Below are 25,712 nucleotides of genomic sequence, written 5' to 3'. Positions count from 1 at the left end.
CCCCAACAATTTCAAGTTTGTGAAATATAGAACAGATCCTTTCTAGTCCCGAAGTGCACATGGCAAGCAGCTCCTGGGGTGGAGCCAGTCTCACCTCCACGAGCAGGTCCACGACGTCGGAGGGCATCTTGTCGATGAGGATCTCGATGACGCGCAGGATCTCGCCCTTGGCGCGGGCCAGCGTGCTGGTGTGGATGTTCTGCTGCGACTGCGTGTTGGCCGCCAGCGCCGTGTGCCGGTGCACCTGGGCACCAGGGACACCGCTGGCACCGGGCACAGGCCTCGGGGCCGGCCTGGACCCAGCACCGGCTCCGTGTGCCCCCCAAGCGCTGTGTGTGTCCCTGACCCCAGCCTGGGCCGGGCCGTGCCCGGGGCACACGGAGCCCCCAGCCCCGTCCCAGGGAGCCCATCCAGGGAGAGCCCCCAGCCCCGCTCACCTCCTTGGCAATGGTGGCCCCGTCCTGCCCATGGTGCCCATCCCGGGAGAGCCCCCCAGCCCCGTCCCAGGGTGCCCATCCAGGGAGAGCCCCCCTGAGCCGCGCTCACCTCCTTGGCGATGGTGGTGATGAAGGCGGGCGGGCGGGCGGTGGCGATCAGGGACAGCGCGTGGCGAGCCGAGCGCGCCGAGTCGGCCGCGGGGCTCAGGGGCAGCCCCATTGTGATGCTAAACGGGAGCCGCACAAAGGCAGGCACAAAGGGAAGAAATATAGAGTGGAAAGATTAGAACCAGCTTATAATGTCAGTTCAAGGTCACCGGGAGCACTCCGGCAGTTCCAGTATAATGGACTCCCAACAAAGAGCAGTGATTAGGAGTCAGGGTGTTCCAGCATCAACCCCAAATCGAATAATTAACCATGAAGATTGAAAACAGTAAGTGCATCTGTCCAAAGTGGGCAAAAGGCCTTGTTAACAAATTATCTGTATGTGCTGAATACATATCACCCCACGGAGGCCCACGGCGTCTTCCCGAGGATTTATGGTTTGGTCTTTTACAGTATTTTAAACACAGCCTGAAAAATCCCCTGGCCAGAGTAATTCTCCTTAATTCAAGGCTTTTACTGGCTGTGACAAGATAAAAGCAAAAAGCAATAAGGTGCTAAGTACCCAGTAACTGCAAAAATAAAATTTCTACGTGCCCTGCACATTATCCAAAAATTCCCCAAACTGTAGGGACATGGAATCACAGCCAGTTTGGGTTGGAAAGGGTTTTAAGGATCACCTATTCCACCTCTGCAATGGATAGGGACACCTTCCACTACCCCAGATTGCTTCAAGCCATGTCCATCCCAGGCTGGATGGGACTGGAGCAACCTGGACAAGTGGAATGTGTGTGAAACACAGCTTAACTCAGAAAGCAGAAACACAGCCACAAATAGTTCCTATCATCATCCCAGAGGCCCAGAATGCTGGGAGAACACTCTTTATCCCCAGAGCTGAGCAGTTTCCCTGGCACAGTGTCACCCCCAGGAGCCAGAGCGAGCTGGGCAAGCGAGGGAGTTCCGAGCACCTGAGTTTTGCCTAACAGCTCGGATACTCCCTTGATTCAGCAGGGAAAAAAGAACCCCACTCGTTTTGCTGGTCAATAAATGTGATTTCTTCTTTTCTATCTAAAAGCAGAAGCTTGACATGAAAGCTCTTTAATAAAACCTCCGGGAGAGGCACCGGCAGCTGTGTGCCGTTATTGTGTCCGCGGCAAATCCGGCACAAAGCGGGAGCTCAGCGGGGCTCCGCCAGGGTGAGATCCACACTTAACCCCGGCACACATTGTTGCTCCATTTCTTTCCATCTCCCTCCATCCTGGATCTGTCAGCAATGTAACAGGCCGTTTTCAATCTAAATCTTGTTATGGATTAATAAGCAAACGCTTTCGCGCTTATTATGCAATTTATCATGAGGAAAATTGCGCCGGGCTCCTCAAGGCTCCACGCTGATCCCTTCATTTATTCCCTGCTCTTTGGAGGGAGAGCCAGACTAATCTTCCTGACAGCTAAGGGTGGAATCACATCAGCACAAGGACTCGCTGGAGAGCTGTGGGCACTGGGATCCTGGAGCTGGGATTTACATAAAATGGGGCTTTGGGAAGGGACAAGGTGCTGGTGCCTCCTGTCACACGACAAGGCATCACTGGAATTCACACAAAAAACAATGGTAATCCAATTTGTCCATATTTCTCCTGCCAACACAGGACAAGGATCTGTTCATTGTATGCTGAGGAAATTAAAACTTACATAAAACGGGCTTAGAACAGTGTCAGAGCCCTCAAGACTGAGGGATGTGGAAACACATTTCTGGGATTGAAACAGCCTTGGGCAGCTCCTGATTGCAGGTGCCATTTAAATTCTGTGTTTGTCAACAAACAGTTCATGGAATCACGGCACGATCTGGGTTGAAAAGAACCTTAGGGATGCAACCTTCCCCTAGGCTGCTCCGTGCTTTGTCCAGCGTGGCTTTGGACACTTGGGCAGCCACGGCTCCTCCCCACCCACCCCTCCCCAATATCGCCCGTCCCTGCCCCCAGGGTTTGCCTGGCAGGGCTGGCACTGTACCCACTTGGCCAGCTGCTTCTCGGCGTCGGCGCAGAGCTCGAGCAGCCCCATGAGCACGGCCGACACGTCCATGTAGGGCTCCCAGACGGTGAAGCCGCGGCCGATGAGGTCGATGGCGGTGCGGCGGATGGTGCTGTGCGCCGGGAGCCGCGCGCTGGCCGGCTGCAGCAGCAGGAACGTCAGCGCCTTGCCTGCGGGGGATGCCAGGGGCTATGGGGGTGGCACGGGCCCCACGGGCACCCGGGGCTGCCCCTGCCGTGGGCACGGCACCTTCACCCAGCCCCGCCTGCCCCAAGCCCATCCAACCCGCCCGTGGGCAGCTGTGCCACCCTGGCTCTCAAACACAGCACGGTCACTGCCTAAGAAATAACAGCAAATGCATTTTGGGGGGGAAAAACAGAAACGGAATCCTGAATCTTGATCCGGGTTCTGCGCATTTTGGAAATATTCATATTTCATTTAACAGCCCGCTTTTACTTACACATAAATGGAGGAGAGTAGTGCTGGCTGATAATTTAGCATTATCTCGCTGTCATTATTTATTACCCCTCAATAGTGCTTCTTGTGGTAAAGATAATTGCTGATTTTATCAGGCTTTGCTTGAACTGTCCTCAACAAGTTGCTTGGTTTGTTATTAAACAAGCCTCCTGGTTTTAGGACCAGGAAAAGCCAACAGAGCTTCTCTGGTTAATTCACACCAACCAATCCCGATGTGTGTGAAACAGCCCCCAAAATCCCTTCCTGTCATGCCACCAGGTTGGTTTTCTGCCTCCAAACCAAACCCTTATTTAAAAGGTGCCTCCTCCAATAAACCCTCCCCTGTCCCCTCAGCACCCAGCAGCAGCCCTGACCCAAGGGTGGTGCCAGGCAGGACATCTTTGTTTAAAGCTCTGCCCAGCCCGAGCCAAGGAATGAATATTGACAAAAACATCCCGGCGCTAATGAGTTGTTCGTTAGGGCAATAAACATGTCACATTAGAGTCGGGCAGACGAGGTAATTAGCCCTGGAACAGCTCAGCACCCGGCATGGTGTGCATCCCCAGTGCCCACTCACCCTCTCCACACCAAAATGCAGCTGGGCACAACTCCCCCGGCAGCCCAGGGAATGCCATTCCCACTCACAGTGCTGCCAAAACAGAGTTCATTCCCGGTGGTTCATCTGCACTGGCACTTTGTTAACCCAGATGTGCCCAAATGCTCCAATTTATCACCTGTTGCCAGTGCACAGCAGCCCTTGGATCCCAAAATGTCCTTCCTTGCCGTGGAATCTCTGTGAGCACACGGCTGCAGGCAGCCTTGTTATCCCCAGTTTGCCAATGGATTTTAAAAAATGAAATTATTTGCTGGGGAAAATCAATAGCCCAGGCAGGAACGAGCCACTGAGAACTCTGATCAAGATCCAACTAAATCCAAATGATGGACTCCAAGAATAGGATTTAACTTGATTGTGACCCTTTCTAGATGACTTTTTCCCCTGATCATTCACAGAGAGGCAGAAATTTGGAGAGCTTGGTTAAGATTCCATATCCCTTCATCCCTTTCTGCTCAGTGGATTTTTAGTCTTTTATTTTTACTCCAGATCTTGTCTCAGGTATCAAAGCAAGATAAATTTAAAATCACTTGTTTTTTGCATAATGATGATCAGATATTTGGTTTTTTTCCAGTTACAATCATTCCCATCTGGAATTGCTCCAGGGCACCCTGGGCTGGTTGGGATCTGTCCTTGCCCATGGGATGGCACAGCCACAGCTGTGCCAGGGCCTCTGGAAAGAGCTGTGATTAATCCAGAGAGCAATGCAGGTACCAGGCAAGGGCACAGCTGGAATTCTTGGAGAATTCCACCCTCTCCAAAAGGCACACAATCCCAAACACCCTGCAGCTGATGGATTTAAGCTTGCCCAGAGAAGTCATGGATTCCCCACCCCTGGAAGTGCCTAGAGCTGGGCTGGGAGCAGTGGAAGGGGACAAATAACCAAGAACAAACCAGATAAATGCAGTGCACCCTTTTCCAGGCGAACCGAACAAACCCATCCCCAGGGGACGCTGGGGGCACTCCCAGCCCGCTCCCACTCCCCAGTCCGAACGAGCCCACCCCCAGGGGAGCCCCGCGGGCACTCACAGGTGTGCCTGGCCAGGGAGTAGTTGGCGCCGGCGCTGGTGGGGCCGAAGCCCTCGGGGATCTGGCTGGAGCTGCGGGGCCGCGTCAGCAGCTTGGGCGGCTCGATCTCGGCCCCGAACTCGGCGCCGATGACGCCCAGCAGCACGATGGCCGTGGCCTGCTTGCGCCGCTCCTCGTAGGACGAGGACACCTTCTTGGGCTGGGGCAGCCCCGCCAGGCAGCCTGCAGGGAGAGAGACAGGGCAGGGCTGTCAGTGCTGCAAACACAAATTAAATATCCATGTGTCAATGGCATCGCGGCATCAATGCGTCCCTGCCAACACCGGGGTTTTTGTACCTCCATTCACCTCTAAAAACCTCCAAAAAAGTCAAAATAGCCCTTCAAAAGCGGCCAAGAACTCACGGGGAAAGAGTCACCAGCAATTTCCAGCTTGGTTTGCTCACTGATAGAAGAATTCTATGTTCACCTACTGATTTCTGCTTCTTGGTCACTTTGAACTGGCAAGTTGCAATTTTAATTTTTTTTCAGGATAAGTTCTTTGCATGATGTATAGTATATAAAAGCATCTTTTTGATATAGGATCCATCACTACATCCAGCTTCCTGTTAAGTGTCAGGATATTTAACTTTTAGGATAACAGTACACACCATTAAACCAAAGGGATAGCAAAATGGCACCTATGGAATTTTAACAATGGGACAAAACCACAATTATGAATTGTACATAAAAGTGCAATATTTGTTATTAGTTTAACACAGTCCAGGGATTCTGAGTTCCACCAAGCAGAGGAGGTTTTTTTATTTGGAGTAAAATCCCCAAATCTGAGAAGAAATTATTGGAATGAACCACAGGCACTTATTCTGACAAATAAAGCCCACTCTCACCTACATGTTCATTTCCAGCATCCTGGGAAATTCCCTACCACTTGTAGGGAATAAATGGGAATTCCCTACCATTTGTAGGGAATAAATATAAGGAAGTTTTAATCCTTCCCAAGAGCTGTTTGCTGAGGAGTTGGGAGGCAGCACCTGGATTAATGAAGGCTGGATTAATGAAGCACACGGGATGTCTCTGTTAATGACATCCACGGGGCTCCGGAGGAAAACAAGGAATTCACCAAAATTTAGGAGCTGTGCTCGAGCCAAAAGGGAGAGAAAAACAAGGGAAACCTTAACAATGGGAAGGGAGGGGAAAAAAAGGGAAAAAATCGATAGCAACTGCCTTTGGAGGAAGAAGGATGCAAGGGGCTGGAACAAAGCAGGGCAGGAACAGCTGGAGGTGCCCAGGAGCCGTTTGTGCCGGGTCCCACACCCTGTTAACCCCTTCTGCATCCACAGGGAGCATCCCTCACACCACGGAATGGTTTGGGTGTGAGGGATTTGGGGATCACCCCATCCTTCCATGAGCCCAGATTCCTCCAGGCACTATCCAGCCTGGCTTTGGACACTTCAGGGACGGGGAATTCTGGGCCACAGAATCTGTAGAAAGAGAATTTTCATGTATCAACCTGGAATGGCCAAAATAAAAATCCCACTGGGAATCCAGGAGCTCCCCTGTGCCAAGACATCCCTCCTTGTTCACCCCACAAGAAATTCCACCCAGGACAGGCTGGGAAAGATCCACATTAGCAATCTGGAATGTGACAGCTTGATCCTCTGCCTCAAACCCCCAAAATCCCCCAAACCTGCCCCAAACTCCAAGAAATTCCAGAGTGACCAAGCCAAGCCCCAGACCCAGCAGCATCCCCTCTGGAAGCACACCTGGAAGAGGGGATTTCATCTGGCTGTGCCCATTTGGTATTTTGTCCCCATGCTGCGTGCCCCGTTAATCACAGCCCGGGCTGACACGCAGATCCATTTTCCTGACAGGGCCCTTGATCACCTATCACAGGCAGAAAATTAATAACCTCAATGGCTCCGTGAGGAAAACACGAGCTGGGCTGCCAGGAGGACAAAAACCCCTGGGATTGCAGCTGGAAAAATCCCAGTTCAGCCTGATGGAACGACAGAACAATCCTCAGTATCCCACTGCAAGCCCTGGAGCCCAGGGTGATGGAAGCAGGGGGAAGGTGTCCAAACCTCCCTGGTTTGCAGGCTGTGGCTGCTGCACTTAACACCCAGCAGCACGTGGCTGCCCAGCTCCCCTTAATTGGCTTTGCACACTTCTTTGGGAAATTAATTCCAGCCCAGCTTACAATAAAAGGATTAAAGGCCCAGGAGATTCTCCAGGGCGAGCTGCACAGGGATCCACGGGTGTGGGTTAAGGAGAGGGGCACTGCAGAGCCAGGAACCCACCCCCAAACCCAGCCTGAGCCCAAAGCCCTGCCCTGAACAGCCCTGGGAACCCCCTGGGCATGCCCTGCTCCGGGGTGTAGCTACTCAGCACTTGCACCAGGCTCAGCACTCACATGCATAGCGACCACCGGGAAACACAGGAATACTGGGAACAGACATTTCACATGGAGAAATTATTGGCTCAACGCACACACAGAGTTGTGAGGGCTCTCTCCCAATAATCAGGAGTGAAAATATTGTTCAGGAATGCCAGTGACAGTGCCCACAAGGGAAACGCAGGAACAGGAGAATATTTTACAAAACCTGGGGCAATTCCCGGATGCACAGCTCTCTCTGCTGGTTCCACAGAGAACGGCAGCCTGGCAGGGAGCTGGGTGCCTGGAGAATTTGGGAATTTCTCCCTCACAGCCCATCCTCTGCTACGTCTGCCATCATAATTCACTGCCCGTTCCTCATTTCTAATAAAACAATCAGTGCTCTGGAATATCTGAAATTCTAAATTGGGAATAATTTAATGGCTGAGCTCCTTAAGTGCTGGAGTTGTCATGCATCAGAAATTACAGCTTAATTCCTTTAATTGCAGGTAGAAGATGTGCTTTTCCACATGTAAAATGAGTATTTGTGCAGCCATTCCCGTCTGCTGCAGTTCAGTGGAATTTCCTGCTCCCTTTTCTGAGGGAATGTTTCACTGTGCAGCTGCTGCAGCATCTGGGAACGCAAAATGGGTGAGGATGCTGCAGCCTCTTCCAGGGAAACAGGCAGAGACAAAATGGATCCTGTGCTGCTCACATGGGCAATTTCAGGCACCTTTTGGCCAGGCTTCAAAGCACTGGGCCCATCCATCAACACCTCCCTCATTGAAGGGATGAGAATCTCAATTTTTTAAAGATCTGTTTATTGTTAATGGGATCTCAACATATAAGAGTCTGTAGACCAATGATATTTAATACTGGATTTGAAATTTACATTTGTTACAGGGTTTCCCTCTGAGATATTTGATTTCTCCAAGTAAAACAGTTGTACTATCACACAGAACAAATAACAAATCACTTTGGAATTCATTGGAGGTTACCCAAAATCAGAAAGTCTGTAATTTACACAATTCAAAATATACCCAATATATAATATATATATAGGGTATATGTATTATATACCCAATATATGTTATAATATGTCCAATTATATCAGATATAATTATACCAAATATATATTATATATATTAACATATATAATATATAATTGGCATATATTACATATAATATAAGCCAATTCACCAAATTCTGATCACTGGAGCCAGGAGAATTTATGCTCAACTGGGAAAAAATGCTGCTGCCCATGTGTGAATTATTTAAACAAACATTTGGTCTGTTTTTAGTTACCCAAAAAAGCCTTTCAGGCATTAAAAGGAGATTTGAGGAAAGCCCAAATTTTCTAAGTAAAAACCACTGGAGTGTATTAAGGATTTTCAGCTAAGATGTTTCACTCTCCCTAAGTTCTGAGGTGCAAATCCTTTTAAGAAACGATCTTGATAAGTGGAAGCTTTTGTCGAATCCCAAGTTGGAAAAGATCCTATTGAGGAAAAAATTCTTATTTTTGCCTCTCTTCTCTCAGTACAAACCTCAGTGTATCCCCCTGAACCCAAAATTCAGCCCCCCTTCGATCAGATCCCCCACCAGAACAGATGATTTGGGGAACAATTACAGAGAATGGCAGACAAGCACAGAGATCCTTCATTTCTGAAGGGCTGCTGCTGGCTGCGGGCAGGTGTGAGAGCATTAATGAAGCACATTAATTATCCCGGTGACATTAATGATGTGAGGGCTCACCTGCAGCGATGTCATCGTCCACCAGGTCGTGCTCCTCCTCCTGCACCTTGGCCTCAGCCCCTGAGGGCTCTGGGGGGGCACCTGCACCCTGGAGGGCCTCTGTGGTCACTCCAGCTGCAGAACAACCCGACACAACATCAGGGACTTGGCAACATGGGGAACAGGAATGAGAAACCATTTTCAGGGAAAAAAGCTCCTGGGAATGCTCTCGCTGCAGGGAGAATCTCATCCCAGGATGGATGGATGAGTGGGAATGTGGGGCTCCCTCATGGATAACTGGGAATGTGGGGTTTCCTCATGGATGAGTGGGAATGTGGGGTTCCCTCAATGGATAACTGGGAATGTGGGGCTCCTTCAGTGGATAATTGGGAATGTGGGACTCCTTCAGTGGATAATTGGGAATGTGGGGCTCTCTCAATGGTTGACTGCGAATGTGGAGTTCCCTCAGTGGATAACAGGGAATGTGGGGCTCCTTCAGTGGATAACTGGGAATGTGAGGTTCCCTCAGTGGATAACTGGGAATGTGGGGTTCCTAAACCCTTTCCCAGGATGGATGACTGGCAATGTGGGGCTCCCAGGGCCCTGTCCCTCAGTGACTGACTGTCCCTAAGGTGTTCCCAGGCCCTGTCCCCCCGTTTCCCAGGCGAGGGCGGTGCCAGGGGCTGCTCACGGGAGATGACGCTGTCCATGTACTGGGGCAGGTACGGGGCCCAGGTGTCGATGGTCTCCTTGCGGCCCGCCTGCTCGATCCTGCGCAGCTCCGCCAGCAGCAGCGCCTGCGCCGCCTCCCGCACCTGCGGGGACAGCACACACACCAACACAGCTCCAGAGGGGCTGGCACCGAGCCCGAGTGCCATTCCTGAGAGTTAAACTGGGATTAACTGGGAACTGCTCCAGCAGCAGCGCCTGCAGCACAAGCACAGTTCTGATGCCTTCAGTTTTAGCTTTCATCTTTTCCACACTCTGCACCGCATTGGTGTGTAACTCTGAATTTCTTATAAAGTGTTGGCAAGTTCTCCTCACAGTTTAGTCACACTAAACAATCCTTCTCCAGCCCAGAACCAGCACTGACAGTGTTGCAGCTTCAGTCCATAAAGCACAAACAACAGGGAATTGAGGAGAGCAATTTAGGAAGATGGGACTGCACAGCCTGGATATGGAATTGGACAATGAACCCCAACATGGAAATGGAGCAAAACTTATAAAAGTGTGAAAATCTGTGACCTGGAGTCCATCAAGGGTGCAGCCCTTGCACTACCCAAGCTGTATCCCTTAAAGGCCTTTTACTAAGGGAGAAGGATGCTGGAAAACATTTCATTTTAAACTTGTGCAGCATGATATTTAAAAGACAAAAAAGACTCAAAAGGGCTCTCATATTAACAAGTAATTATGCTTTGTTGGACTCAAACCTGCTTTTGTTGTTACTCTTTTTTTCTTGCAGTAGAAATAATAATGGCAACAGCAGAAATAATGATGAGCAACAGTAAATAATAATAACGATAATGATAATAATAATCACAATAAAAAGCAGAGGGCTGGCCTCACCTCCAGGCAGCGATCCTGCCACCTCCGGGCCAGCATCTCCAGCAGGGGTGGTCGGAACTTCTCGAGCCCCAGCAGGTCGGGCAGCATCACGCAGTGCATGGCAGCCAGCTGGCTCCAGCCTGGGGAGCACAGAAATGAACCCCAAAATCATCCAGAACGGGCACTGAGCATCATCCAGCCCAGCCACATCCACCTCTGCTCATACTGCATCGGTCAGCTACACCGAACTCATCCTCGGTTAAACTTGTGCAAACAGATCCAAGCACAGTTTATCCTTATTAGCACACTGCTGTCCTTATTTTCCACCTGAATTCTTTATTTCAGCACACTTAATCCAGGTGCATTCCTGCTACAGCTCTGTGCAGGTAAAACCAGGAGCGAAATCCAGAGTTCAAATTAAAATGTCCCATATTCTATTCAATGTATGTCCAGTATTCAATTCAAATCTCCATCAGCACCAAAACTCAGATTTAAGGCTTCCCCAACAGGGAAACCTACCCCAGGTAGCCCATGTTCAAAGGATTCCCTCAAAAATCAAATAAAAAGAACAATGAGGAGGGGTTTTGGCTGAAGTAAAGGCCAAGTAGAAAAGTGAGGAAGGAAATACCTTCGTTGACTAAGAAACAGGAATGGAAAGCAGAAGTGTCAGAGTGCCCAGATTCCGTGCTGGAAGCAGCAGCAGGAGCAACTTGCAGAGGAAAGAAGAAGAAATAAAAAGAGAGAGAGAAAAAAAAGAGGGAAGTGAGGAGAGCAGCAGCAGAAAAACGGATTAGTATCACTGGAGAATGGAAAACAAGGGGATGATCTTAAACTTAAATATTCAACTTAAAAATAAAACTCGGCTTCAAAATAACATCCAACTCAAAATAATAACCAACTAAATGAGAATTCCAGGTTTTCCAAGAAGGAAGAGGCAGACATGCAGCTGCAGAGGAACATGGAGACAGTGACAGAAACTGGGATGTTTTGAAAAGACCAAAATACATCTAAATCAAGTGATTTTAAATATGTTTTTAGGCAGGTGGCTTTGGTTTGACTTCCTGCTTGACTGTAAGTTAGAAACCCAGGAATTTTGCTGCTTCTTGTTGTGCTTTTCCCACATTTGCACAGATTTGGAAGCTGTGCACCAAAGGCCAGAAAATTAACCTCAATCAGCCCGAGCTGCCCCATCTGTCACTCCAGGATGTCCAGGATGAATTCCTGAGGGCTGCCTGAATTTAACTTCATTCTAAATGGGCCTCTAGGCAAAAATGCAACTCTTTACCACAGAAATGCCAACAAGCCTGAAGGACACAAAAACCTTTTCTCCAGGCCTTCCACCCCACCAGGGTGGGGAGCACAGAGTGGCTGGAGCAAACCCCTTCCCAACCCCACTTGCATCAAATTTAGGGAAACCAGAAATGATAGCTGCACAAACCCACCCAGGCTGAAACTAAAGCCTCACTCCAGAGGTTTTTGCCTGGTTTTGCTGGAGCTGCTCACTCTGTTCCAACGTGAGGAGCTCCAACCAGCCAAGGAGTGATCCTGGCACCGAGCTGGGACCATTCCCACAGGAACACTTTGGGACAAGTCTGCAGAGCCTTGGGCTGCAGGTTTTAAGGCCTCCTCAGAGCCAGAATGTGTGGGAGCACTTGAAACAGGAATGATGATGTCAAGGCAGAATCAGCATCTTGTACTGGCTCCTAAACCAGTCCTAATCCCCAGTAACTTCATGGACATTAACACTGCATTACTGTGTCCTCCCATGCAGTAATTTCTTGGTAACAAGGTGTTTAACTCAGTGTAATGAGCTGCAATAACAGAATCAAGGGTTGCAAAAAAGCGGTTTTACCTTGTTTGATTTGCCCCTGTGCTGCATGGCTGGCCACGGGAGGGGGCGGCTTCACCTTGGCCATCTCGGGGGTGCCCGGCCGGGGTGGCCTAAATGGAGACACACATCAGTGGCATCCACGCACCCACCAACAACCAAACCACACCAAACCCTGCACCCCAGAGGGTCCTGCCAGGCCATGGCAGCGTTCTCCCACCTGCTGGGCCCCTTCTTCATGTGCTCCCCGATGAAGGTGGCGTTGGTCATGCTCATGAGCGTGTTGGCCAGCGAGATGACGGACAGCAGGTGCTGCGTGGTGACGGCCCGTGACACGCCGTAGGTGCCCTTGCCCAGGCCCTCTGTCACCGACATCTTCCTGCCCAGCTCCTGCAGGGCCGCCCTGCCCACGGGCTGGTTGTAGCCGGGCAGCATCAGGGACATGTGGCCGCCCCGCGACAGGAGGCCGAAGGACACGGAGCAGTGCGGCTTCAGCATGCCCAGGCGCTCCAGGCACAGCTCGTCCAGCACCGAGTTCAGCCCCCAGGCGTGCAGGCACGACATGAAGAGCTTGGCCGTGTCCATGGTCAGGTTGTACTCCAGCAGAGTCAGCGGCTTGGACTTGCTGGAGCGGTACTCGGGGTCGCCGTCCTCCCTCCTCTGCCTCGCCGCCTCCTCATCCTCGTCCTCATCGTCCAGCAGGTGCTCCTTGATGTTCTCTTTGATGGTCTCCTTGACCTGCTGGAAGAGCACGGCGGCGCGCTTGCCGGCCAGGAAGGAGCCGCCCTTGTCGGCGGCGCCGGGCGCTCTCTGCGCGCTCTCCGGGGACGCGGCGCCCGCGCTGGGCCGCGCCGCCTCCTCCGTCAGCAGCTGGATGATCAGCGCCTCCACGTCGAAGAACAGCACGTGCACGTCCGGGTCCGTCACGTTCGTCTTGATGGCCTGCACCATCAGCGAGTTGTGCGAGTACTTGGGCAAATTCCCCTGGAACGGCAGGGCAAAGGGAATTCACCAGAGGCAGGTCTGAAACACACCCGCTAACCACAGAAACCCCGTTGCCAGGTGTTTACGGATAAACAGAGCTCTCCAGGAGAGACACAAGCTCACACTTCCTTCTCCTGAACCCTGGGACAGGACTTCTCTCCCAACAGAAGGCACAGAAAGGGATGCATGGAGAAGCTGGGAATGGAGCTCTGCTGCTCTCTGCTGCCCACAAGCTGTGCCAGGGGAGCTCTGGGCTGGATTTGGGGAAGAGCTCCTCATGGAATGGGCTGGCCAAACCCAGGGCAGGGGGGATTAAAGCTTGGACTTCATTTTAGAGGGCTTTTCCAGCCTAAAGCAGTGCATGATTCCAGACTCTGGAACCCAACCAGAGAGTAGGACACGAACAGCAACATAAACTGGGGAAGCACCATGTTTGTGTTGCTCTGGCTGAGAACCTGCTGGTTAAAATGACAGAAACTTCCCGTATTTCAGCTCTTTTTAAGAACACAGCCCACGCACCTTGTCGGAGGCCTCGGAGGCCAGCAGGTTGGTGGCCAGGGTCTGCAGCTTCTGGTGGGCCACGTTCTTGAGGGCGGCCAGGCTGCGGCGGGTCATGGCCTGCTTCAGGTTGACGGCGGGGTGGCTGAGCGCGTCCACGGCCGCCGGCACGGCCTCGTCACACGCGCTCAGGATCTCCACGGCCGTGATCCCCATCACACAGCGGTCCAGAGCCCCTGCAGCGGGGACAGGGACAGCTCAGCATCCACACGGCACGGGCAGGGACACCTGGGGGTGACAGGTAACCTCTGTGCTTCAGCTGGGCTCTGAAAGGATGGAATTCCCTGTTCCCATGAGGGTCACAAACCCCCCAGTGTGAAGCTCCTCATAGAAATGTGCCAAAGTGTTTGAATTCTCCCTCTGCTGGGGAGATGAAACAGGAAAGCCTTATACATATGATTGGCTGGCAAAAGATTGTGAGAATATGGGAACTATAAGTGAGATTGAGATGAAAGCCAGGTTTGAGATCCCTCAGTTACTGAACAACTGGAAAACAATGGTGTGGCCAGCTGAAGGTGATCCCCTTTTGATGGAACAACACCCTCTGCTTGCAGACAGGCCCAAGGGTCAGAGCAGACCCTACAGCTTGGCAGAAGGGGCCCAAAGAGGAGTTTGTAGGGTTTAAAATGTAACACAGCATGGTAATGGAATGATTCTTATAGGCTGTATGCAAATGCTGTAGGATTTGTGTATTGTACTAGTGAGAATTAGAATATTCAGCACAGAAGAAGATTCATAGCATTGTAATGGGAACCTCGCTCTCTCATCCTCTTTCCCACTCTCTTTACTTCTCTGGGGCCTGCTCTGAGCTGTGGCTGGCAACTCCCAGCAGGGCCCTTTGCAATAAACCCCATGACCTGGCTCCAGAGATCGCTCATCTCTGTCCTACCCCCATCGCTCCTACATCCCTCAGTCAGCTCTGACAGCACTAGGAGCAGATCCATATTTCCATATTTCAGATCCGTATTTCTATCCATGAAAAGGGATCAGGCAGGATCAGGTCTGAGCTCACCGGTGTCCATCTGCCAGACGTACACGGAGCCGTCGGAGCAGCCCACCACCAGGTAGTCATCAGCTGGCCTCCACTTGATCACCTGGATGGGGAACAGGTGCCGGGACGCCAGCATGATGCACTTCTTCTCCCGGAGGCTCAGCAGCCCCACCGAGTGATCGCTGGCCACAGAGCACACACAGTGCTGCACTCGGGCCTGAGGAGGGAAAGAGAAACAGATTAATCATTGTGCAGAGTTGGTGTTAAAACCTTTCCCCCACTGGGCCGAGCAGGGTGACCAAACTCAGGCATCTATACCAATGTTCAAACTCACTGGGGTCACGGGGAACAGCATTCCCAGAAATTCCCTTTAATCCATCCTTTGCACATCACAAAGAGAAATGGGTATTAAACCCCATTCTGCTAAGCAAACTGCAGAGTTTCAGTCAATGTCACTTTGTTCGTTAAAAGCTATTTATTAAGTTTCAAGAGGCAAGTTTGTCTCTAAAACCTATTTTTAATAGCTTTAATAAAGCCCCTATTTTCAACCCTTTATAGAATTAAAACATGGTGGAAGAAACCATAATGACAGAATAACCAAGCTTCTCTTTGTGAAGCTCTTGCAGACTGGGTCAGTGATGCATCCCCAGCATTCCTTGTTGCATTCCCACTCTTGAGGAGCACTGAGGGTTATCCTGGAGCACTCACGCTGCAGTTCTCTGGTGGAACCAGCAGCTGGGTGATCTCTCCGCCGTGCACACAGAAGATATGTTTCATCTCTCCCGAGAAGATGTCCCAGATGATGACGGAGAAGTCCACCCCTCCCGAGATGAGGTACCTCTGGTCGTAGCGGGAGGACACCTGGTGAGGGTACAGCAGGCACGTCACCTTGTTCCGGTGGCCTCGCAGCGTCCTGTGAGGGGGCCAGCCTGCCAGGGGACAAAAGCACAGGAAAGAGAGGGAAATAGAGATTCAACAGACAACTCAATCTCTATTTCAAGTGTTTGTTCTGCACTCAGACCCCAAACTATGAAGGTAATGCCATATGGAACCCTCACACCCAAGCACAGCACAGGGATCCCACCAGGAACCCTGGCAGGTTTCCCCACTGAGATTTCTACTGGAACAATCCTGGACAGCACAGGAGAAGCTCCCTTGCCTTATCTTTGCTCCTGCACCTCAAACCCCTGCAGAAACACCCAAATTCACCTGGCCTGGCTGGGCAGCTGCAGGGACTGCCAGCACAGAGAGCACAGCAGGTTTGTGGGGCTGGTGCATTCCCAGCCGTGCATGGCCGTACCTCGGCGCAGCATGTGCTCGCCCTGCAGCAGCTGCACGATGGCAGCAGGTTTGTGGGTTCATGCTGCTCCCACATGGCCGTACCTCGGCGCAGCATGTGCTCGCCCTGCAGCAGCTGCACGATGGCAGCAGATTCCTGCATTCCCAGCCGTGCATGGCCATACCTCGGCGCAGCATGTGCTCGCCCTGCAGCAGCTGCACGATGGCGGTCTGCGTGGCGGGCACGATGACGATGCTGCCGTCCTCGCGGCCGCACACGAGCCGCCCGTGGGCCGGCATGTAGACGCTGGCGGTGACGCGCAGGGGCTCGCTGGCGTTGGCCACCATGCTCAGCTGGTCGATGATGCCCGCGGGCCGCGGGCTCAGCTGGTCAAAGGCCTCCTGCAGGGACCTGGACGTGGCTGCCTGCAGGCCTGGGACAGGCGGGGAATACAGGGATGAGCTGGGAGGGGCTGGGAGATGCAATTGGATGGTTAACATCTCCCCAACCCACTGTGGGATTCTCTACTGGGAATGGAGTCACTACAGTAATGCTAATTAAGATTTTGAGCATATCTGATAAGGTGAAGTTACAATTCCTGCAAGGAGGTAACAATTAAACCCCAACTTTGTGATCTGTGGGAGAACCAGCATAGCTTTATGCAGCACAAACACACAGAAAGCACCAAGCTCTGGCTATGACCGAGGCACCTTTTGCACCCTCCTGCTGGTCCAGGCTGTCGGGCACGCTCCAAATGCACAGCCGCCCCGAGGAGTCCCCTTGGATGAGGAGCCTGTAGGAGAACTCCCTCTGGCCACAGAAGAAGCGAGTCACTGGAGGGCATATCAGGAGCTGTTGGAAAGATAAGGAACCAGCTCAGAGCAGGCACAAAGCACGTGTCCAGCTCCAAGCTTCCCTCCCTTCAAAGCAGGACAAACCCAACACAGCCCCTAAAGAGATGTACCTGTTTCTCTGCTCTGTCCAACACGCTGTACAGCAACGGTGGGATCAGGTTCTCCACTGCCTTCCCCACATCCCTGCGGAACGAATCGCTGGCTGGGAGGCAGCTGGGAACACAGAAAGGACATAATACATTTGTAATAATAACATTCCTTGCATTTAAAGAGTGATTCCCACAGCAGGACATGGGGGCTGCTCCCATCCTCATGCTCTGATCACACGAGGGCAAGGAAGGAGTTCCCACATGATTTATGTGGGAATACCCAAGATAAAACACTGTCACTACCCAGAACAATCACATCATGAAGATATCAGAAGGAAAGTCTTTGATTTTACTCCTGTCATTTTTAACCTCTTTGATGCCAAATTTTGAATTAATTTTATAGCTTTATATTTACACATCTTCCCTTACTGGACCAATATTTCAGCAGCTCTTCAAAAAACTCAATTCAAATCAATCCAAAATTAAACAAAGGGGGTATTTTTCTGTTGAGTACCTGGCTGGTAATTTATAGATGAAACTCTGTCCATCCTCTGTCCATACAATTACTTTATCAGCTGCCACAAAGTCCCCACCAGTCCAGGTCTGCTCATTTTCACTGGGCACTGAACATAAGAGGGAATAATCTCCAGCATCAAACACCTGGGAGGAAACAAAGTCTGTGGTTATTAACCAATTAATTACACATTAAAATGCCCAGGCAGCAGCTGGTTTTGGGTTCAGTATCACAGAATCATGGAATGGTTTGGATTGTTGAAGACATTTAGGGCCATTTTGTTCCAAACCTCACCACGGGCAGAGATTTGGGTTAAATATCCAGGAATACATTAAATAGATGTATATTTACATTGAATATTTGCGTATTTCAGTGTAGGGGTACACTGAAGAGACTTGGATTAAGACATGGATGTCTCATGATGTTTGATGGGGTTCCTGAGGGAGGGGCCGTGCCTTACCCTCCAGTACTTGGAGCACACGACGAGGAGCGAGCGCTGCGTGAAGGCGCAGAAGGAGATGCTCTGGCAGTTCTCGCAGTAGATGGGCTTGGACTCCTCCTCAAACACCGGCGCCGTGTCCTGGGGCACACAGAGCCAGCCCTCAGCCCCTCCTCCCTGCCAGGCCCTCCTGCAGGTGCCAGGGAACACCCAAACCCTGCAGCAGGTTTATTCCGTGCCTCTCCTAAGCAGATCTGCAGAGCACGTGGTGTCCCCTCTGGGCCTTAATCCCCAGGTTCCCCAGATTAGTGCTGCTGACCTTGCAGCCAGGGAAGCACATCCCACTCCCTGCCACTCCCAAAGACAAGGTGATTTTTCCTCAGCTGATTAATGTATTTTCCATGAAAAAAACCAAATGACTACAACAATGAATATTCCTAAAAATTGTATGGTCTGCTCAGCAAAACATTAACCCAAATAACTACACGGTACAAAATAAAAAACAGTTGGGAAAATTGGACATAATCCTACACTTCATTTGGAAATCGGTTCTCTGAGAAGCATTAGGAATTCTGGCAGCAACTTAAACCAGTAAAGGAAAATCCAGTCAGTTATTTTCCACTGGAATAGGAAAAAGGCTATCAGCAGCAGAATATGAGGGACAGAACCCTCCATCCCACCAGAAGTGGCACTACTGCAGCAGCCTGTGCTTACCTGCATGCGACTGACCTCCGAGGTGATGATCCAGACCTTGAGGATGCCAGTCACGGACACGGCCACCACAGTGTCCTCTGGGAAACACACAGTGAGCCTGAGGCACAGACAGCTCCCCACCTGGATTCCCAGGGAAGCTGTGGCTGCCCCTGGCAGTGCCCAAGGCCAGGCTGGACGCCGTGGGACGGTGGGAGCTGTCCCTGCCACGAGAAACAATCACCTTGTGTCCTGTTGGAGTGGATGATGGTCATGGAGCTGATCCAGTCAGGAGAGATCTTGGATATCAGAGAGTAGAGAACCTCCAGGCTGGTTGCATCCACCACCAGAATTTCAGGGTAGTGTCCATGGCACAGGAGTCTCCCTTCCCGCTGTGTGCCGACTGTGAACTGGTAGAACTGCAGAGATGGGAGCAAACAGGGGTTAGAATCCATGCAGGGCAGGATTAACCCATCCTGGCCCCGAGGTGTGCTCCCAAACCCATCCTGGCCTGAGGTGTGCTCCCAGACCCAGCCTGCTGCCTGCAGAGCACGCTCCCCTCCCTGCCAGTGCTCCCACGCTCACCTGGATGCCCGTGTGTGCACAGGCCAGCTTGGTGAACTCGATGCACCTCCCATCGTTCACATCCCACAGGCACATCTCCCTGGAACACAGGGAAAACACCACGTGGAAAACAAGCACTTCAAACCCTTCACAGTGGGGGGACTTCACTGGAACCATTTATCAGGGATTAGGTCAGTTGTATTTAGAGAAACTCAAAATCAACTGGATTTTCCAGTCCTCATAAATCCACACAACCTCCTGTTCCCTGTGAGGATAAATTACAGAATCTGAGCAGCTACTACCCCCTTCTACCTGCTTCTACCACTCAACTGCTGCTGTCTGATTAATACATAAAACCAATCAAAAAGTAAAATGTATTTGATGAGGAATTTTATCTTGAGGATAAAAATCAAACACAGTGTTGAATATATGGATAAACTGGGCACAAATTCCCATTATTGCACATAACAAACACTTAGAAACTCACCCACTTTCTGATGCACTCACTATATATTGCTTTTCACTGGAAGCTGAGGCCTTGGATAAACAAGTAACTGAGGCTGTATGACCAAAGAGCAGAGCTCTGGGATTGATCTGGGAGCAGGGAAAGGAAACAGGGAGTCAAAATCACACAAATGACCACAACATCCATAACCCAGCTTCCTACTTCATGTGTTATATATGCATTCATATGTGCACAAGCGTTTAATTAACACAGCATTGGATCGATCATCTTGGAATACTTTCTGCTCCACACAGGAATAAGAATTTGGGGGGAAAAAGCATTTTGCAAACTCCTCTCAATATTTACAAATCAAGTGCTGAATTTGGCTCAATTCAATTTAAATTGAGTTTGTGTTGCACATTAAGAGTTTTCCCCATAAATCCATAACTAAGGGGAGACCTCAGAGCCCCTTCCAGCACCAAAAGGGGCTCCAAGAGAGCTGGAGAGGGGCTTGGGACAGGGAATAGAGTGCCAGGGAAAGGGGGAATGCCTTCCCACTGCCAGATGGGGTATTGGGAAGGAACTCCTTTTCACATCACCATATTGAACAGCTCAACTAGAAAGCAACTGGTTTAGAGCGGCTCCAAGAAATTGGAATGAGTTAAACAAGGTGCTGCTCCTGTAGGAAGCCCAAGAGGCAAAACCCCTCTGTGTAACCCCTGACAGCGCTGTGGGCAGGGCAGGGCAGGGCAGAGCGGCTGCCTGAGCACGGGGACAGGGAGCACAGGCCTGGGGTAACGGTGCCTCCATTACCTGCAGGTCAGGAGCCAGGTCCCAGAGGCAGATCTGCCCGTCGTGACAGCCGGTGACGATGACGGAGCCATCGATGAGCAGCAGGGAGGACACGCAGTGCGTGGGGGCGCGCCGGCCCCACAGCACGATGGGCAGCACCAGGCTGTTCCCGGCCATGGCCACTGCGCGCCTGCAACCCAACAGAGCAACAGCATCAGCAAGGACTGCTCCCTGCCCTCAGGTGTCTGCCATCTTTTCAGCTCACGTTTTTCTATCTTTTCCCCTCATGTTTGTGCCATCTTTTCCCCTCTTGTTTCTACTATCCTGTCCCTTCCTGTTTCCGCTATTCTGTCCCCTCATAGTTCCCACCCTTTTCCCCTCATGTTCCGTGCTCTTTTTCCCCTCAGGTTTCCCTCTCTTTTCCCCTCAGGTTTTCCGCCCTTTCCCCCGCATGTTTCTTGCTCTTTTCTCCTCATGCTTTTGCCATCTTTTCCCCTCACATTCCCTGCTCTTTTTCCCTCATGTTTTTGCCATCTTTTCCCCTCACGTTCCCTGTTCTTTTTTCCCTCATGCTTTTGCCATCTTTCCCCCTCACGTTTCCCGCTCTTTTCCCCTCATGTTTTTGCCATCTTTTTCCCTCATGTTTCCTGCTCTTTTCCCCTCATGTTTCTATTCTTTTTTACTTCATGTTTTCCCTTTCATGTTTCATCTTGCCCCCTCCTGTTTCTGCCATTCTGTCCCCTCAGGTTTCCCACCCTTTTCCCTTCAAGTTTCCTGCTCTTTTCCCCTCAGATTTCTGCCATCTTTTCCCCTCATGTTTCCCACCCTTTCATGTTTTTGCCATCTTTTCCCCTCACATTTTCCTCCCTTTTCCCCTCATGTTTCCTGCTCTTTTTCCCTCATGTTTTTGCCATCTTTTCCCCTCACATTTTCTGCTCTTTTCCCCTCATGTTTTTGCCATCTTTCCCCCTTATGTTTCTGCCATCTTGATCCCTCCCATCTCTGCCATTCTGTCCCCTCATGTTTCCCACCATTTTCCCCTCACATCTGGGAGGTCCCAGGATGCAGCAGATGAGGAGCAGCAGAAGGACAGACAGACATGACCCCCCAGGTATGAGGCAATTTTGCTGTTTATTTACTTTATGAGGGTGTGGTGGGGGAAGGCTGCAGTCTGGCCAAAATCCAAAATATTATCCTTTAAACCAAAAGGGAAAGGAGTAAAAATTGGGGGCCCAAACAGCACATCCCTGTGCACACAAGGGCTTTTGCCCAAATCCCTCTTTCTAGAGTAATTTTGAAGTTACAAATGTTTTAAACCCTGAGGCTGAAGCAGTTTTTGTACCCCTGATTTGTTATGTCCCTGCTACACAGACATTCATGCTGGAATATGGAATATCCTGCCTTAGGTGAAATCAAACTTGTATAATCCACTGACAAACTGGATGCTGGCCACTCTCCAGCAGGAAATGGGTCCAGCAATATCTTTACAGCAACATTTCGGATATTCTGAACATATTGACACAAAAAACACAGTGGAATTTCAGTTGTCCCTGGGCCAAAACGGTCTCAATGACTGGGAATAGCAACTCAAGTTGTGGCAATAAAACCCACTTGAGTTTGCACAAGATTTAAACCCCACAACAACCCTCTGTTTGTGGTAGCAACATTCCCAGCCTGCCCATGCTGTTAGAATGGAGGTTTTCTTATCGGTGAAAAGGTCCTGTTAAATTAATAACCAAACACTCCTTGTGGATTATCTTGTGGAGGTTTATGCTCTGAACTCACCCTGGCTCAAAGCAGAGCTCTGATTTAGAGGAGGATGAAATATGTGTGGTTTTGTGGATTTTTTATAGCTATATACATGTTCTCCTACCTTGAGTTTTCATGGGTCTGTAAACCTGTTTCACAGCACTTCAGAGGGAATAAATCTGAGTTATGACAGCAAAATTAGGGTCACTCTGAGCTGCACAAGCTGTGCCAGCACCCGGATCCATTCCAACAGGAATCCCTGTCATTTCTCATGCGTGTAAAAGCACTGGAGTTGTTACTCCATGTGATGATTCTCATGCGTGTAAAAGCACAGGAGTTGTTACTCCATGTGATGAGCGCTGCCAGCCTGTGCAGCCAGGGAACTGGAACGTGACTGTGTCTGTGGAAAAAAGGGGGAAGGGAGCGAGCAAGGGCAGGGTAATGAATGGCTAAGGATTACACATGGCTCCCGGGAGGCTCCTGGCAAGGCAGGGATCAACTCTGGGGTTTCCACAAAATCCACATCACCAAATCACTGAGATCACGCCAAATGACCCTTCCCAGGCAAGCAGCTCATTTCTGGCAGCCCACTGGCCCATCTTCATTAAAAGCTATTAAATTAAAACTCGAATGTAATGATCAGGATCAATAAAGAGCAAAAATCCAGGCTTTCTGCACACTGCAAACCACACCTGGCCCTGCAGAGTTAATTGTTATGCAATGCTGGATCAATTGCTCTGTCTGGACCATAACAGCACAGACAGAGAAATTAATGCAGCATTTTAAACAACATTTTAAACAAACCAAGAGCTACAATTAAAGCAGGCTTCATTTGCAGGGAAATCATCATAAAAATGGAATAAAAAGCAGGAATAAAGTGCCCAGATGCAACAGACCAAAATGCAAATATCAACAACAAGAACAAAACCGCCCACACAAACATAAATACCCACTCAATTTTTGTGAGGAAACAAACCAGAAATGACTAAAGCAGAGCTGAAAAACACCAATGAGCAACACAAAAATCCCTTCCCACTGCTCCCAGCTCAGGGAACAAGTCACAGTGTTCCTGTGTCACAGGGCTGTCCAAAACAGCTGCATTTTTAATAAAATACAGAAAGGCCCCTGCTAGGGGCCAGCATTGCTGCTTGATATCATGTATTTAACAATTCTGTATTTAGAGCCACTTCTGAACACTTCCTACCCACCCCACTCTAAATAAAGGGAATTTTCAAAAGGAACATACAGGAGGGTATTACAACATACACTAGCACACAACTAACCCTAAGAGATTTGGGATTTTCCATGCAGAAACCACATTATCAACCCCCTGACAGTCCCACTTCAAGCCCAGGTCTCAGAGTATTTCACAGCAAGGCTCTGGGAGAGAGAGGAAAAACAAAAACTACCTCTTTCCTTCTAGTTTGTGACTGTGGCAGCGCAAGGCCTTCATAAAAAACTTCCTTTTCAGGAAAAGCCACATGCTAATTCCCCAGGAATTTGGGTTCCAGAGCTCAGCCCCAGCACACACCAAGTGCAGCCCCTGGCAGCACCAAAATGCCTTTTTGTCTGAAAACAATCAATAATTCCATTTTTTGACATCAGTGATGACAAAGCACAGGAGCAAATCAGCACTGTCCCAGTGCCAAAGGGGCCCAAAAGCAGGCAGGGAATCCTCCCACAGCAATTCCCACCACTCAGAACTGCCCCAAACCCTCTGGGTCCTGCAGAAAAGGGAACTTGGAAACACAAAATGGACATGCCACGAGTACAATTCCTCCTGGTAACATTTGCGTCTCCATGGGGTAAATTTGTCTCTATCCACAAGTGCCAAAATCCTGGCTTTCCTCCCAAAACACAATGAAGCAGATTATTGTTATTCCATGTATACAGGGATACACAGACATCATCCTTGTATTTATTTCCTCCACCTAAAATTTTCTCACATAAAACCTTGCAAATAATAAAAAATAAATAATATAGAAATAATTCTAATCATAAGACAATAAGATACAATAAATGCAGGGATGTGGGAAACACATAACAATATTGTACAATAAACAGAACAAATGCAGGGATGTGCAAAAACACCTTCCCAAAACCAGGATTTTAAAAAATATTTTAACAGAAAGCAGTTGTTTAAATGAGGAAATGAACCAAAAAAAATGTTAACTAATGTGTGACTCTTTGAACTGCTCTGCTTGAAGGTGGGACTTAGGCACATTTAATCCCGGATCAGTTCCTATTTCAGTAAAGCCACTAAACTGATTTTTCAAGTACAAGGAGTTAAACACTGAATCCAAGACTCCAACCCTTTTCAAGCTGTCTACCCAGGAATCCACACTGTGGATTTTTACAGAAAAGCCCCAAACAAAACAAACCTATGGGAGGAGGAGGTAAAACAAAACTAACCCCGCCTCTGTTACACCAGAGCAGCTCTTCCCAAACATTGGTATTTCCATTGAGGAAAGAATTAATCACAGGATTTGTGTGCACACTGCAATAATCTGCCCCCAAAATACTAATAAATAGCACTAAACAGTGTTAAATAGTAGAACATAGCTATGAATGGGCTATTTATGCATTTTGGGAAAATGTAATGATTTTAAATTTAATGACAGGTTAGACTTTCTAATTGTTACTTAGGGACAGAGAGAAGGGACCATTGATGGAGAGAGAATACAATGAGAACACCTTCCCTGGGTATGCAGGAGCTTCCAAACCTAGAGAGAGAACAAAACACTAATTTGGGACACGAGAGTGGAGTTAATTAACACCTTCGGAAGCCACTTGCAGGTTTTCCTGGTGCTTAATTTGATGACACACTGAAGCCACAGTAATTTTTCCTGTTTCAAACTGTTACAAAGGACAGTTATCCAAAGCAGCTGGAGCACCCCAAATCCCATCCCTGGGTGCCAAGAGCACCAGGTCTGGCACGGGAAAGGGAAATAAACCCGGGCAAGGCTGCGAGGTAGCAAAAAATCGGCATTAAAAGGCATTTAAACCCCCCAGAGGATCCATTCCTGCCAGGAGCCTCTCCGTTAGCAGCGATGGAAACCTCCATCCATTCATAACCCGGTGCTCCCTTTGAGGTGAGCCCTGACGGAATCCCAAACCCCATCCTGCTCCGTTACCGCTGTCCCGGGATCCCTGGCTCCCTGGGCTCCGGCCCAGCCGGGTGTCGGTCCCGGACCGCCCGGGTCCCCGCGCCTGCCGCTGCCGCAGCTACAGCGCTCCCGGCGCAGGGGATGCTGCGGGGCCTGCGGAGCGCCGCGGGCTCGCCCCGCGCTCCCGCCGGCAGCGAGCCGCTCTCCCGCCCCGGTCCCCGGTCGCACCTGCTCGGTGCCGGTGTCGGTGCCGGGGGCCGTCCCGGCCCGCAGGTGTCCCGGGCGCCGCGGCCCCGCCGCGCTCCGTGCGGCAGCGGCCGGATGACAGCGCGTCACGCGACACTGGCGCAAAGCCCCGGCCGGCGCGCTTGACGGCAAAGCGCCGCCGCCGTGGAAACCGCCGGGTGACGCGGAGGGAGCGCAGGGAACCCACCGGTGATTACTTGCTTTAAAAATTAATTCATTGGTTAGCGATTACTGCGAGGCTTTTGAATTACAACAGGCGAGAGTAAAGTGCTGG

General features: G+C 50.2%; 1 protein-coding gene across 2 annotated transcripts in view; it reads right to left on the bottom strand.

The window, feature by feature from the left end:
• WDR7 (WD repeat domain 7) overlaps positions 1-25,498 on the bottom strand; it is a 33,574-nt gene extending 8,076 nt beyond the window's left edge. For both annotated transcript variants that reach the window (XM_058043612.1, XM_058043613.1), the window contains exons 1-24: positions 25,421-25,498; positions 20,358-20,526; positions 19,587-19,693; positions 19,121-19,199; positions 18,780-18,954; positions 18,560-18,636; positions 17,867-17,986; positions 17,407-17,552; positions 16,914-17,016; positions 16,660-16,801; positions 16,134-16,382; positions 15,379-15,599; positions 14,692-14,887; positions 13,641-13,855; positions 12,358-13,121; positions 12,162-12,250; positions 10,938-11,018; positions 10,331-10,449; positions 9,456-9,579; positions 8,786-8,899; positions 4,666-4,887; positions 2,551-2,737; positions 547-664; positions 95-244 (exon numbers count right to left, since the gene is read on the bottom strand). In XM_058043612.1, coding sequence (XP_057899595.1) covers positions 95-244; positions 547-664; positions 2,551-2,737; positions 4,666-4,887; positions 8,786-8,899; positions 9,456-9,579; positions 10,331-10,449; positions 10,938-11,018; positions 12,162-12,250; positions 12,358-13,121; positions 13,641-13,855; positions 14,692-14,887; positions 15,379-15,599; positions 16,134-16,382; positions 16,660-16,801; positions 16,914-17,016; positions 17,407-17,552; positions 17,867-17,986; positions 18,560-18,636; positions 18,780-18,954; positions 19,121-19,199; positions 19,587-19,693; positions 20,358-20,513 — 3,954 coding nt within the window. In that variant the 5' untranslated portion in view covers positions 20,514-20,526; positions 25,421-25,498. The remainder of the gene's footprint in view (positions 1-94; positions 245-546; positions 665-2,550; positions 2,738-4,665; positions 4,888-8,785; positions 8,900-9,455; positions 9,580-10,330; positions 10,450-10,937; positions 11,019-12,161; positions 12,251-12,357; positions 13,122-13,640; positions 13,856-14,691; positions 14,888-15,378; positions 15,600-16,133; positions 16,383-16,659; positions 16,802-16,913; positions 17,017-17,406; positions 17,553-17,866; positions 17,987-18,559; positions 18,637-18,779; positions 18,955-19,120; positions 19,200-19,586; positions 19,694-20,357; positions 20,527-25,420) is intronic.
• Positions 25,499-25,712: the final 214 nt, after the last annotated feature.

This window comes from Melospiza georgiana, chromosome Z (assembly GCF_028018845.1).
Source record: "Melospiza georgiana isolate bMelGeo1 chromosome Z, bMelGeo1.pri, whole genome shotgun sequence".
Taxonomy (NCBI): Eukaryota; Metazoa; Chordata; class Aves; order Passeriformes; family Passerellidae; genus Melospiza; species Melospiza georgiana.
The sequence above is the reverse complement of the archived record's forward strand: the minus strand, read 5'-3'. Positions and strand labels throughout refer to the sequence as shown.